Source organism: Neopsephotus bourkii, unplaced genomic scaffold (genome assembly GCF_033783945.1).
Source record: "Neopsephotus bourkii isolate Nb327-2 ecotype Australia unplaced genomic scaffold, CSIRO-AGI_Nbou_v1 NB_1511, whole genome shotgun sequence".
Lineage (NCBI taxonomy): Eukaryota > Metazoa > Chordata > Aves > Psittaciformes > Psittacidae > Neopsephotus > Neopsephotus bourkii.
Window position 1 is genome coordinate 6,613,583 of NW_026901987.1, and position 14,172 is coordinate 6,627,754.

The window sequence follows — 14,172 nt, forward strand, 5'->3', positions numbered from 1 at the left end:
TCCCACACTGGAAACTGTTAAGTATTCTAGGCCGGAAAGCAGCAGGATCACCTTTGGATCAACTCTACCCTCAAGTTACCTTCAGATTAAATTGCATTTGTATTTTATACTCACGTTGGGTTCATTATAAGTCTACGGAAGAAATAAGTCCAGGTGATATAATCCATTGCATCCTGCTTAGAAGTAACAGTTCCAGCGGCAATTTCAGCATTTAAGTGGTCAGCCAGCACTTCTAACAAGCTGAAGAACAGAAAACAAGAGGACTTAGCTGACTTTACAATCACGAAGACAGGTAATATATTTTGTAGCGCTGTGCATTAAAAGGTTTATTACTTTTAATCTGAAAATATTATATTTTTATCTTCTGGTAAAAGAGAAAAGGGGGAAAAAAGGGGCAATGTAATTGCAAGGTCAATCATCTTCACATGATAGTGGAACAAAACTCAAATTATTTTTTGATTGGACCAAGAATGAACAAACTTAAGTCATTCATGGAATGTATTCAGATGGAGCTACTCAGTGGTAACTTCTGAATACTGTATGTTGACCATATGATCATGCTGGCTTAATTCAATAGAGGATCATATTGAAAGACAAACAGGAAATTAAACAGTGGCAATGGCTTAGCTAATACTTGACAAATACTTGAGGGCTGTTAAAATTACATCAAAACTACTTCCCCCAGATTTTGCCTCATCTTCCTCCAATGTAAAAAAAAAAAAAAAGAAAAAGAAAACAGAGCCATAGAACTGCTACTTTTACCCAGAAAGATCTAAAATCAGAAACAGGGAAGAACAAAAGCAGTTTAAAATGATTCTTACAAAGTAAAATACTGCTTAGTGTCATTAAATTGAACAAAGACCTCCATTAGGGTATCTAATGAGATCATGCCTGGCTACAGTTCAATCAGGGAATAGCAAATATCCTTAAGGATAAGCCTTACTTTTCTTATATTATAATCCTTTTTCTTTTCCTACTGCTCTTTCCCTGTTGCTAAAAGTAAAGAATAATTTGGTATGAATAGCTGCTTTACTGCCCTATACCACTGATTGCATGCTTCTGAAGTAAGAACTGCAGATGTTCTACCCAGATTGTCCAGCAGAAACTGGAAAAATGATTCAATAGCTATTCCATAATAAAAAAGTGCTTTTTCTTTTTCTTCTAATGTGATAGGCCTGTGAAAAGGCCTGAAGTATGAGTCGTTTATTCAGGTCTTAAAACTAATACATAGACAATGGCTTTTAGAAAAAACTTCAATTAAAAAATTATGAAGTTTAATTTTACAAATTAGAAATACTACACAAAGCTAATAAATATGCTCTTTGATAAAACAGATTGGAAAGCATTCTAAAACTAAAAACCCTCAAGACCCCCCAATTTCTTTTTGAAGCTATGAAGCTTCTTACCTCAAATACTTGATCACAAAAGAGCTCAAGACAACTCTAAGTTAATGGGTTCACAACCTACATGGAACTTAACAAGATTGCTAGTAATATGTGAATCTTCAGCTGAAAATTTATAAAATATTCTTTGTTTATAGTGAAAGATGAAACATATCAAACTACAGAGTATGTATATAGACACAAATAAAGCTACCAGAAACACAGAGTATTTATAGTATTTCAAACAAGAACAAGGTATGATTGTTACTGTTATTTTGAAGACACACTTACTTTACTTAGAAACACCACTTTGCTATGAATAGATTTCCTAGTTTATGATAGTGCCATACAGTCTGGATATATCATCACACTGCTCTTTTGATTTATTAAATATAATTTTGAAGAAGTTCAACCCCTAGCCTTTCGTGCTAAGTGCAATTTATGTCAAAAAAAGAAAAGTGTGATTTCCTAGGGAAATGAAGTGCATGTTTCTACATTCTTTGTTTGCAAAAAATTATATGTCTATTGGTGCACCACAGAAATTAACTTTCAAATACACCATCCCATTTCAACTACATTTCACAGGTGCATAGCACTCTCAAGCTCCTACAAACTTCCTGAGCAGATAGAGGTCCCAATATCACTTATGCTGAGGGATGAAGTTTCCACAGGAGAACAATACTTCATTAATTCTTCATCACCAAGAAAGGCGTTCAGTAATGCTCATGCTTTACTAGATACCTTAGAATTCCTCCACAAAACATGCATCTATGGGAGACCAATGCAACTAGTTCTGCTTCTCATTGAACAACTAAGCATATTATAAATATCAAAATCAATTCATGAATTACGTTATACTGGACAGCAAACTTTGTATTGACTAAGTCCAGAAAGGGAACAAAAAGGTGGTACTCTACATTTCTGACAACAATACTGCAGTTCTGAAGTGAAAGATGTGTTGAAAGAGTATCAGTAATAATTTACATCATACAGATTTCTTTTTGAACTTGTGACATTTTGAAGAATATGATATCTATAATGGTACAAGTATTCTAGGTAAAAAATGTTTGAAACTCAACTATTTTTTTCCTATTAAGAATTTGTCACAACATTTCAGGGAGGGTTCTGAGGATCATGTATCATTGTCCTATAAACTGCTCTTGAAGAACAGTTTGTGCTCTCATTTAAATGTCTGAGACAACACTCAAACCAGAGAAACATTTGTAGTTTTATCTGGAAATGGACTAAAGAGACCAACAGTGCTTCAAAATTCATGGAAGAAAGGATTTTTTGGATAAAGATGTATAATATTTAAAAAAAAATTATTTCCCCCTAGGGTCACAACATTTAAGAGGTATTGGGCACAGGAATTTTGTTTCACTTTTCTTGATTCCTCATTTGTAGCATTATTTATAGTTTGATCAGCTTTTCTGATTGCTTTATCTTTACCTTGATTCCACTGGGAAAGGTTCATAAAGGAATTTTTTGTAGAAATCTTTCTTAATATCATGAACTAGAATTACAGCTTTTCCTTGGTCATCAAACTGTGGCCTGCCAGCACGTCCCATCATCTGAAGCACATCTGCCAAAGAGACAATAATGTATAAACCAAATGAATTTATTTGAATGTACAAATAAATGTATTTATGTCTGCATAATGTACAATACAGGATTTTTGGAATTCTTTGGCCTTGTATGCCCTATCGGTTTTGACAAATCTAATATTTTTTTTTCCATCTCAGATAAATTTATGATGAAATTCTTTCTGGCAGAGACTATCTTCCTGCATACTTGAGGACCACCCTCAAGAATCTAAGAATCTAAGCTTACATCTGATATAAATTTTCTCTACTCTCCTTCCATTCCACAACCATCCCTTGTTTGAGCATACGCAATTAAAGATGACCAGTCAGGGGACTCATGAAGTCTACAATAGCAACTATCTATTATTTCCTAATTTTCAGGTATTCGACTTCACAATAATAGAAGTCCCTTTTATAAACTTTTCTGCCATATATTATTTCCTAGGTTTTTATTATTTTAGAGATAAACTGGTAAAGGCAAATTCTAATTACTGACAGCTATGATCTTTCCCATTCAAACTTCATAACAACTGATATTAGTTATTAGCTCTGGAGTAGAGATGGTTTCATATCACACCATGATACACAAATTTAAAAGCAGGTACAGTTAAAGCTTACCTCTTTTACTCTGTCTACACATTATTACTTGCAAACACTAGTTAATGATTTCTATAAATACTGAAAATACTAGCTGAAACAAAACATGCTCAGCTTGTTACCCGGCCACCAAGATGAGTATGCTTATCATGTATTTGTTTGTGTCTTTTCAATGTGAGAAGTGCATTTGCAGAGCTCTGATTCCTTTCTGGTGCCTCCAACTACTATTTAACTTTGAAGAAACAATGGAAAGAAATTCATAAGTAAGTTTTACATGTTTATTTTAAAGCCTTTTAGTTTTGAGTATTCTCTATGAGCTCTATCATGCCTGCAAAACGTGGTTTTCAGTACCTGACATTTTGCAAAGTGATTTCTTTGGTTTCAGAATTAATAAGCTTTTAGCACAATTGTCAGCTGGGGAAAGAAAAGCCAGAGGGTGTAGTATGGGATACAGCAATGGACCGCGATAGGAGAAACAGCCCAATGACAATATACAGTTTTTAATAACACATTTCACTTGTGTACACATGACCTATATAGATAGTATTTTTTTTTCTCAGTTTATATCTTCTGTTAATTTAGGAGTGACATAAAAACGTAAAACCAAACCAGTTTGAAAATGATGTTTTTGAATAGGCATGTGCACAGGAAGTGATGAAACAACTTCTTCCTATTCTAATGTGGTGAATTAAATTGTGCATAATACCATATATGAAATGGACTTACTGAAAAGCACCAGGAAATTATTTTTGCTGATATCCACTATGTAATTATCCAAACCCAATATTTTCTTTACTGACTATATGTTGCTTGCCTGCTTTTAATCACTGGACTAAAGTCCTGAAACCTTAAACATGATCCAACTGGCTGACTAAATGTCTGGTAACTGAGAAAAGGTCTTTCCCAAACCTCTGACTTCATTCAAAGAGGCACTTCTAGTTATTTTGAAAGTACTGAACTCTCCGGAATTATTCACTCTGCCCTCAGTTGCTTCCTTGGAGCCAAATGCATCCTTTATACAGAAAGGTAACTTCTGTAGGGAGAAACCAAGTTATACAATGATGGAACAGTGAAGGCATAACTTGTGGGCAGCATTAAAGACAGTGTTGTGAAATTTTTGGAAGTATTTCAGAAAGAAATTAATCACATTTTCATTTTATTGCTGCTGCAAAACTGTACTACCTATCCACAGAACTTCCATATGCAAAAATATTGTCTAGAAAGTTAAAAATAAAAATGCTTTAAGCAAACCGCACCACATGTTTCTTCATAAAGTAAGGAATCTGCATTTTCTGTTGCAATGCAGACAACAAAATCTAAATGCTTCCATCACAGATGGTGGTAGTCCTCCACCCCTCCCCCCTTATTGAAAATTCAAGAATTGAACAATCCCTGATGTCCAAGTCACCTGAATTCAAATGGCAATAAAAAGTGAAAGTATAAGCATTCGCTAAAGCCTTTGTGTTTGTACACAGATTTCTAAAACAGCACAGTAAGTTTTAAATGCTTACTCAGTTTCTGATTTATTTTATTATTTTCTCTATTACTGATCTGTGACAGTCCCACAGATTTAAAATAAAATTTAAAACTTCAGTTGATTTCTTTCCTCATCACTTTTCCCCATTCAGTAATAAAGTCAGTTGCCACTATTCTTCCAGTCAGGATGTATGAGATACTACTCTGTAGAGACTCTTTGTACTAAGTTTACATCAGCCAAAGTCTGTCACAAAATGCTAGTTTGCAGGGCTAAGTTCTCAGGTCATACCAGAATCTTTGAACAGGAGAGTTGGTCTGGAAATTGATCCTAAGTTTCCTGCAGAGCACTAACCACTAAATTAAGCTCTATGATGGGAGAAGTAACCCTCATAGTATTTTCAGTTTGAGGCTTTTTTGTTTAGTAAGCTTCTTCTGCTGAAAAGAACGTGAATGGTAAAAAAGATGCAAGCCCTTTATTTACACCACAAGTGACATTTAGATTGTTGTCAGGTGTATACATCTTTATCACAGCATAGGATTATTGATTAACAAACTTTCTCTTGCGAAAACAGAAAGGGAAACAGGAAACCTGGAATAAATTTAGCTTGTGCTCATTCTCCAAGCACAGTAAAACCCAGACAAATATCCTCCCTGCCTGAACTCTGAAAGTTCTTCCATGGTTTACTTTCTTAAGCTTGTTGAAAACACAGCAGTTTATGAAAAGTAGAGTTTACTGAAACCAGAAAGTCTGTATCAAACTAGATGTTCAAGTATTTAGTTTAGCTATTTCTGAAGTATCACTTACTTGAAGTATCACTTAAATCACTGAAGATCCTAGACTAGTTATGTTTTTTTGCTTACTGTCAAATGACTATGTATAAATTTTATGTTCTCCTACATGCATAATTCAACTGTTGCATTTCAAACCATGGCTTAATTTACTGTTAAAAATCCATTTATATTTAAAAAAGGTTTCAAAAATAAAATGCATGAAACTGTCTTTTTATACAATTAACTAGGTAGCTAAATATGACTTTATATTGTCCCCTCAATTGTTTACTGTCTATTTTGGATGATACACATTAAAGGAATTTGGCATGAAAAAAATTTGCAAAACAGAAACATTTTCATTATTACATAAAATCTTAAGAGTTCTCTTACAACTTGCATTAAACAAACGAACCCTTTCTTCAGCAATCCTAGTCTCTACGCAAATTAGGTATTTTCAGTGATCAGTTACTAATTAATTCAGATCATTTGCATATGCTTGAAATACATTTCAGCATATGAGCATTTCCATTATTTATGTGAGTACCTGTAATGGGATAATCCACATAACGCCTTGTTTTTCCATCATAGTATTCTGTTCCTTTAACAATTACTAAATGAGCTGGAAAATTTACACCCCAAGCTAATGTGCTTGTGGCAATAAGAACCTAAAACAGAAACAAAGATTAATGAGGTATATGTAACAAAAAGCCAACTTTTAAAATTCCATGTAAAACTCATTACAGCAGGATTCAGAGAACAAATGTACCTGGATTTTGCAGTTCACAAACAATTCTTCCACAGTTTTCCTGTCTCTTTCATGCAGACCTGCATGGTGCATACCTATTCCAAAAGCAAGTGTCAACTTCAGATTTGAATCTCTAACTGTTGCTATAATGTCATTCATCTGTAACAGAAAGAACAGTTGCATGATTTAAAACAGATCACTCACAAATTTAAAATTTTTAAGTCTTTTTGTTTGTTGGTTTGTTTTTTTTTAATAGAAAGAATAATTTGCTTAACACTGTTTATAACAAAGAGGAAAGCACAGTCTTCAGTCTCTGAACAGTCTGGGTTTAGTCTAAAAAAATCAATCAAATACTATATTAAAGATGGGAAGAATACAAAATTCACATGACTTTATTGACACAGTAAGTAGCACAGATAAGGAAATGAAAATGCTGAAAATATCTTGACAGGTCTGGCAACTGCTGTGCATTCTGTTCTGTGTTTGTTTAATGCGATCTATAGTATCAAAGGGGTTAGAACTGGTATAAAAATACAGCAAAGCCTCGCAACCAGTAACATACAGACATGAAAAATAAATTTGTCTCTCTCCAATGCCTGTGAAAAGAGAGACACAGCTCTTCAGTTTGATAATTCTGCAATTATTCCTCAAAAAACTTTACTAGGTACATGCTGAAATGCAAATTAATTTGAATTTTTTTTTTGAGTGTGAGTTTGTAATCTATAGACTCAAACCCTGTGGTGAAACCCAAAACCCAGTAAGTGTCTTCACTTAAAACTTTCAGAAATCCAGACAGATAGCTATTTTTTATTACTGTTTTTTTCAAATCTCATACTAATGAGTAAGTGGAATCACCTGAACGGCTATCATTTTAACTGTCTTTCTTGCCTATGTTTTCAAGTAGTAAATTCCATAATAAGCTCATTTAGTTCTGTAGATGACCTGTGTGAAAAGCCCATCCTTAATAACAAGCAAGACCTTTGTAACTTCTGTCTTGTTTAGTGACTTTACCCCTCAATATTACTTCTGATGTTTTAGTTCTATGGCCATTCATTATTTTATGTGATTTTAATATAATTATAGCCAGGAACTTTCAAACCTCATCTCACATTAGTGGTTTCCTGGTGCCACCAGCAGTGGCATGTTGATACTGCATTCTTCTGGACAGCATCATTCACAATTAACCTAGGAGGTACAGCCAAGGCTAGAGAAAAGATAGTAGCGCAGAACTAATTACTCAGGGTAACTGAAGAATTTGGACTGAGTATTCAGTCTCAGACAGAGTATCTCAAAAATACAGATACATGACATGACTACAGTGATACCTTCATGTTCACTTAGGACTCTCAGGTGTGTGGTACTTCTGATGTTCAAAATTGTAACATTCTCTAAATGCCTCCTGGGTTTTATAACTTCCAGACCTTAATGTTAACAAAATTATTCACATATCTAAACCCAAGTAACACACATCACTACTATTACTAAAAAAATCCTTAAAAGGTACAAAAAAGAGCAGATAATAGTCCATATCCAAGACTTAAAAAAAACACAGACAAACAATATAGGTTTTGTAAATCAATCAGTTTTGTCAGAAAGAGGAAATTACAAAACATGTAAAAAAAAATCAAATCTATTTTTTTGAACTAGTGTGGATACTGATGGAAGTAACAGAGAACCCAATTAAAAAAATATATATTCAAATTTTGGCTAGGTCCAATCTATTTGATCTATCAATGGGAACTCCTAGACTTTATTTTCCTTCACCATGCAGTGGCCTGGATGTTCCCAAGAGTTTCCTATGTTATAAGACATGGAAGGTTTGTTGTATAAACTCAGCTGAAAATGATGTTCACAGAAAAAAAGAGTGAAAGGGACTATAAAGCACTGAAAGGAAAGAAAGAAAGAAAAAAGCAAGGAATTGAGACGTGAAGAGGGCATAAGTCTATTTATGAAAGCAAAACAAGAAGAGGGGTAGATAACAAGAAGAGAGTAAAGAACTGAATGAAAGCAGGATATGTTAAAGGATAAAGTTCATCTATCTAGATACAATCAGCAAACCTTTGATTTCTCTAGTCAACATGCAGAAATGTGACTGCAGTGTAGACGATATGAATTATGACCCATCTTAAAGATTTTTTCTCTTATGACTAAAAAATAGCACAGGCTCCTTATGCTTAGATGGGCACTTTGGGAAATAATAGTCTATGTATACACTTGGCAGGGAATTAAGATGAAAAAGTAGAAAACAGCAGTGATAAGTATCAGAAAAATAAATGAAAAAATGCATTTACATTTTACTCAATTTCTGCATTCAAAAAATTAGAAGAGATATGATATTGCTGAATTATTTTTTCTCCTCCCCACCAAGAATCATCACTTTATGATAGTTGTCTGTAGTGTAAGGGAGCAAACCAGTTCCAATGACATTTATTTCATTATTACATAAGTGGAATTTGATATTGGGAAAATAATGAATCTAAACTCCCTTTTCCACTAGAAGAGTACAGGGATCAAATCAACTGATCTGGATTAGTCTACAGTGATTAGATTGCTCCTTCAGCACATGCAATTTTACAGTATTACTTATTTTCAGTACAGAACTCGAGCTAAACCTTTCTGCCATGGAGTTGCCAGCAGAAAACATCCTAAATTCACACTACTGGGAATTTATTCCAAGATGTTCTTCTTGCTTTTAAAATCAGCAGTGGTTACTTTTTTTTCCCCCCTCTGACTTGTATTACAGCGGTGGCCTGTGGTGCTGTTAGTCACACCTGCAAAGCAGTGTAATTTACCACAAGAAAACTAAAGAACCCTTAGCAGGAGAGCTGGCGCATGTCCTACTATCCTGTCATTTTAGCAGCAGGGAATCCTAGTCGTTTTTAGCTGACCCCTTACTTTCACATAAATCAATGTAATAAACATAACTATTTTACCCATAGGCACAACCCAAGGCTTAAAATTATCACAACAATTTATTTAAAAATATAACTCTCTTATGTCAGTGTCGTGTAAGAATATTATCACTTTCTATTAAGAAATAATGGCACAATTAAGAGGTTCATTAACCAGAAACAGACACACATTGTGGCTATAAAACAAACCTGACATTTCTGTATTGGTATAACTTCATTGCTATTTATCTTTCTGAAAAGAACTGTAATGTTGGGTAAAGATATAAGGGCAAAGAAAATATATTTTCTCTTAAAACCAGAAATTATGTTATATTAAAAATAGTATCAGGAAATACACATGGTACTGACATAAAAGACCCATAAAACACTGAAGCAGGGAGCTTAATGTAAGGAAGGATTTTTTCCTGGACTCTAAGGCAGGCAGGATTGGGCCCATGCAGAAAAAGTTTTGGTATCTATCCTTCACAGATTTTTTGAGGAACAAACAAAATATCTCCTGCGCTTTCCTAACAGTAGGTTGATTAGGAATTCACCTTTTAATAAACCACCTTTAAAGACCAATTTGGGACTCTAGTGGCATTGCAAAATACTATAAAAAATAAAGTTTATTTCTAGCTTTTCTATTCTGATCTCTGAACAAGCTAGATTTTTCTCAAACTAGTAAGTAGTCATTTTCTTTGTTCCTGCACATATGTAAACTGTTGAACCATTTACTTTTAGCTAATAGAACTTTTTTATATTTTAAATTTATTATACTTAAAAAGCTTTTGTAGAAAGATAGGATTCCATTTAAGTAGATACATTACCCTGTGCCTGAAATACATTCCAGCCAGAATATAATTCAGCAAGTTGATGACAATGCTGGCTCCAAAAGAAAGGAGGAGACCAGATTGGACAAGAATGAGCTAACAGATTGTGCAGCCCAATTCTGTCCCTTTGAGTGTGATATATTGTTTCAAGATGCTAAAACCCCATACTTTCTCAAAGCATATCTGTTGTGCTGGTTTTCCCATTTTCACAGAATCCTCATTATTAGTACTCTCTACTCTTTTCAAAGCACGTCAGACTCAGACCATATGCCACTGAATAATGCTTATCAATTGTCTAAAATGCCCAACAGAAGAAAGATGTGCCAAACAAAAGAATCATGAAAATTATGAAGTCTTTTACAAAAATAATTACATGTTTCACATCTGGTACAGATGTTAAGTGAAATAAAAACAACTCCTTGTTATAACTAAATGTTAATTTTTTATGACACACTTTTGTGTCATAAAACCAACATCTTGTAGAAGGAAGCTGAACTTCTATAATGAGTGAAACACTTAGAAATCATTCTTGGGTACCCCCCCGACTTTTAAAGGCAGAAAAAAAAAGTCAACTCTGTCATTTTTGATGAAGAGTTGACTTTTACTCCAGAACTCTCCCCCCCCCAAAGATGCCTAAACCACCTCAAATAAGATTATTCAAGAAATGTCTTATTGTTTAAACAGTTATATATATTATTAAAACATATACTCTGAACACTAAAAATCTTACCTAAAAGACAGCAATATACCTATTCATGACACAGAGCAGATTCTTTTATTCCTATTTTATAGCACAGCATTACCTCAGAATATTAACATGGAGATAAAAGGTTATTTTATTTAAAGGTTAGAGCAGGAAAAGTAATCCTTTGCCTTTCCAACAAGTCTTAGGATTTTTTTGGGTGTTGGTTTTTTTTCTTTTTTTTTTTTTTTTAGCAATGCAAACCAGAACTATATGGTAAAATTTAATTCACTTTCATACATATGTCTTTGCATATTTCCACATAGCATATGAATACATACACAAATCCATAATTAGCACACACATGTTTATGCAATCACATCTCTAAAATCATAAAATCAGTACTGGCCTGATTAATTTTTTTTGGAGTCAATGAGTGCCTTCCATTCAAGCGCCCTTGAATTCAGTGGATGCTGGCTATTGCCTGGTATGGATGCTATTGAATATTACAGTAGGTATGTTTGTGCTGAAGGATTTTAGTTATTTCTAGAGGTTTCCTAAAGAACAGCCTTAACAAGATGCAGATGGTAAAATGATGCACAAAGCAGAATGCAAAAATCATTGTGGTTAACGTTAAAACTGTGTACATGGATACATTTCTCCTCCATCTTTGCACTGTAAATATTTAAAAAAATAAATAAATAAAAAAAATCCACATATCTGCCCAGGGAATAAATTTCTTAAAAAACCCCAACCCCAAATAAGAAAACACCCTGCTTGTTTGCTGGTGAGAATGGTATTCTAACTTCAAACAATAAACAATAAATACTACTTTGTACTTTTGTTTTAGGTTAAAAAAAGCAGTAAAAACATTAGAGAAAAACAAATAAACTGAAAACTTGATTCTAATTAATTATGTTGTAAAAAGATTGCAACATCTGCTGCCACTACAGATGTAGATGCAATTTCTGAAAGAGGAGAACTTGTTACTCTTTAGTCAGCTCCTAATGTAGAACAGCCTGACTGATCTTATCCAAGCTTACCATTACAGACTGGTGGCACTGTCTGTTTCCAAAAGGATAATCTGAGCTGTTGTCCCTTTTAACAAGTAATGGGTCACAAGCTTCAATGTGTCAGTCCTGGCTGACAGCTCCAAGTTAGAATTTTGGCTGGAATGTGTATACTTAAAAATCATCTCGTTGTAGAATCATAGAATCATAGAATAGTTAGGGTTGGAAAGGACCTTAAGATCATCGAGTTCCAACCCCCCTGCCATGGGCAGGGATTGTACAAAAAAGCAGGGTGAGCATACAATTTGCTTTTTTCATTGGCACATGGGCACCAATGAACAATAAAAAGAAATTAAGAATTAATCTATAGGTGCAGTCTTTCAGATGCAATGCCTATTTGCAGTTCTGTGATGATGCATCTGTGCTTTATAGCGAGGATGATCTTTACAAGTGATGTAAACTGAAGAGGTCTTGCAACAAGTGCAGACGGCAAGGAGGGCAATTTCAGCTGCTTCTTCACTCTTTGGCAAAAAATGAACTCTGTGTTGGGACTGCAAATCCTAAGAGGGATAGAGAGCTCATTTTGGAATGTGTATGGACAACGCACCTTACAGAAAAAGAAAAAAAACAAAACACCTGTAATGCTTAGGGTATTTTTTTGGCAAAACGTGGAAGTCCTGCTTAAATCCTGAAGAATGCCTGCATGTGCTGTGATGTATAGCAATTGGCAAATGTGGGGATGAGCCTTGAAGAATCAGCTACAAATCTCACTAAGTAGGGTATTTCAACATCATTGGAGGCTTTCTTGCTCAGACTAAACTAGACATAAGGTATCTGAGTGGACAGAATTTCTTAACAAAAAGCATGCACATAGCCTGAAACTTTGTTGGATAGAATCTATTAAACAGATCTAACCATTGTTGTGTAACAACATGTCTAGTAGAACTCAAAAACTTTCTTGTACTAGAAACATCAATTTTCATCAAGTACAGTTCAGTCTTGTGAAGACTAAAAGCTGTCTCAACTTTCTGAATAACTTTCAACTTTCTGAATACTGTAGGAACATGGGTATGAACAGGAAACTTACATCAGACATGAAATTCAAGGAGAGCATTCAGGAAGAACCATTTCCAAAACTGAATAGAGCTGCCTGTAACATCTACTGAAAAGTAGATGGATGTAGAACAAAATTCCTTCTTGACTATAATTCAGCTGCACCTGTTAGACTGCTGACTGCTTTTTGATGGAAAGAACGTCTTGTATGGTTCCTCCATGATCCTGATATGCTGTTGTCTACTTTGGCGGCAACAGCTGAAGGTTTGTTTCTGTACATCATTTATTAATACAAATCTGTACTCTAGAAGCTTTGTATAAGTTCATGTCCTTTGAAATATAAGTGATTGAAATATTGTCTAAATTTGATACTTGGAGCTGGGTGGCAGAGATGGGGGTGGATTTGCCTGCTACTGTGAAGTGAAACAGTCTGGAGTTGCTGAGAAGAGAGTGCACTCTTCACATGCTGCAAATAAGTCTTGTTTGGCACTATCACTATAGGGAGCATCTCTACAGAGATGAGAGAAGCTAAGATGATGGCATAGCTGATAAACAGGTAGCAAAGATCCAGTATTGGTCTCTCCCCCACTTCTCTCCCTCCCCCTCAGAGCCTGAATCTCTGTGTTACCATCAGAGAAAAGCTGCCATGAAGGATAAGAGAGTAAAATCACCTTTCATGGCTGTTAAGAATCTGTGTCTACCTCAATTATCAGTCTTCTACATGTTATTATGAATGGCATTGTTTACAGCATTTTAAGAAGTTGCAGTTTGTATATATTATGCAGTATACTCACTGGGAAGCTAACATAAACAGACTGTTGTGTAGCAAAATCAATTACACCATTAAAGAAAACTAACCAATGAGTTCTTAAAGGAATCTTATGTCAGCCAAAATTAGTATCATACAAATAAGGCTGAATGAAGAGAAATTCCAAGGCCTGTTGTAAAGCTTGTAAACTTTTTATACACCCAACTATGGAAAATCTCCTGTATCTCAACATACTTCATAATTAACAATTGCAAACATTTTGAGAATTAAATAATCTATCTGTAAGTTCCCCTAAAGGAACATGGGTTAGCAAAAAACAAATGCGCAAAACTGACAGGCAACAGAAAATGTTGCTTAAAGGCAAGAAAAATTTATTTCTTCTA

At 34.4% G+C, this 14,172-nt stretch overlaps 1 protein-coding gene across 3 annotated transcripts in view; it reads right to left on the reverse strand.

Moving 5' to 3' along the window:
* The window catches only part of ASCC3 (activating signal cointegrator 1 complex subunit 3), a 268,461-nt gene that overhangs the window by 51,241 nt on the left and 203,048 nt on the right, over positions 1-14,172 (reverse strand). For all 3 annotated transcript variants that reach the window (XM_061369871.1, XM_061369872.1, XM_061369870.1), the window contains 4 exons: positions 6,576-6,713; positions 6,354-6,474; positions 2,832-2,964; positions 115-240 (listed from right to left, as the gene is read on the reverse strand). In XM_061369871.1, the coding sequence (XP_061225855.1) occupies positions 115-240; positions 2,832-2,964; positions 6,354-6,474; positions 6,576-6,713 (518 nt within the window). The remainder of the gene's footprint in view (positions 1-114; positions 241-2,831; positions 2,965-6,353; positions 6,475-6,575; positions 6,714-14,172) is intronic.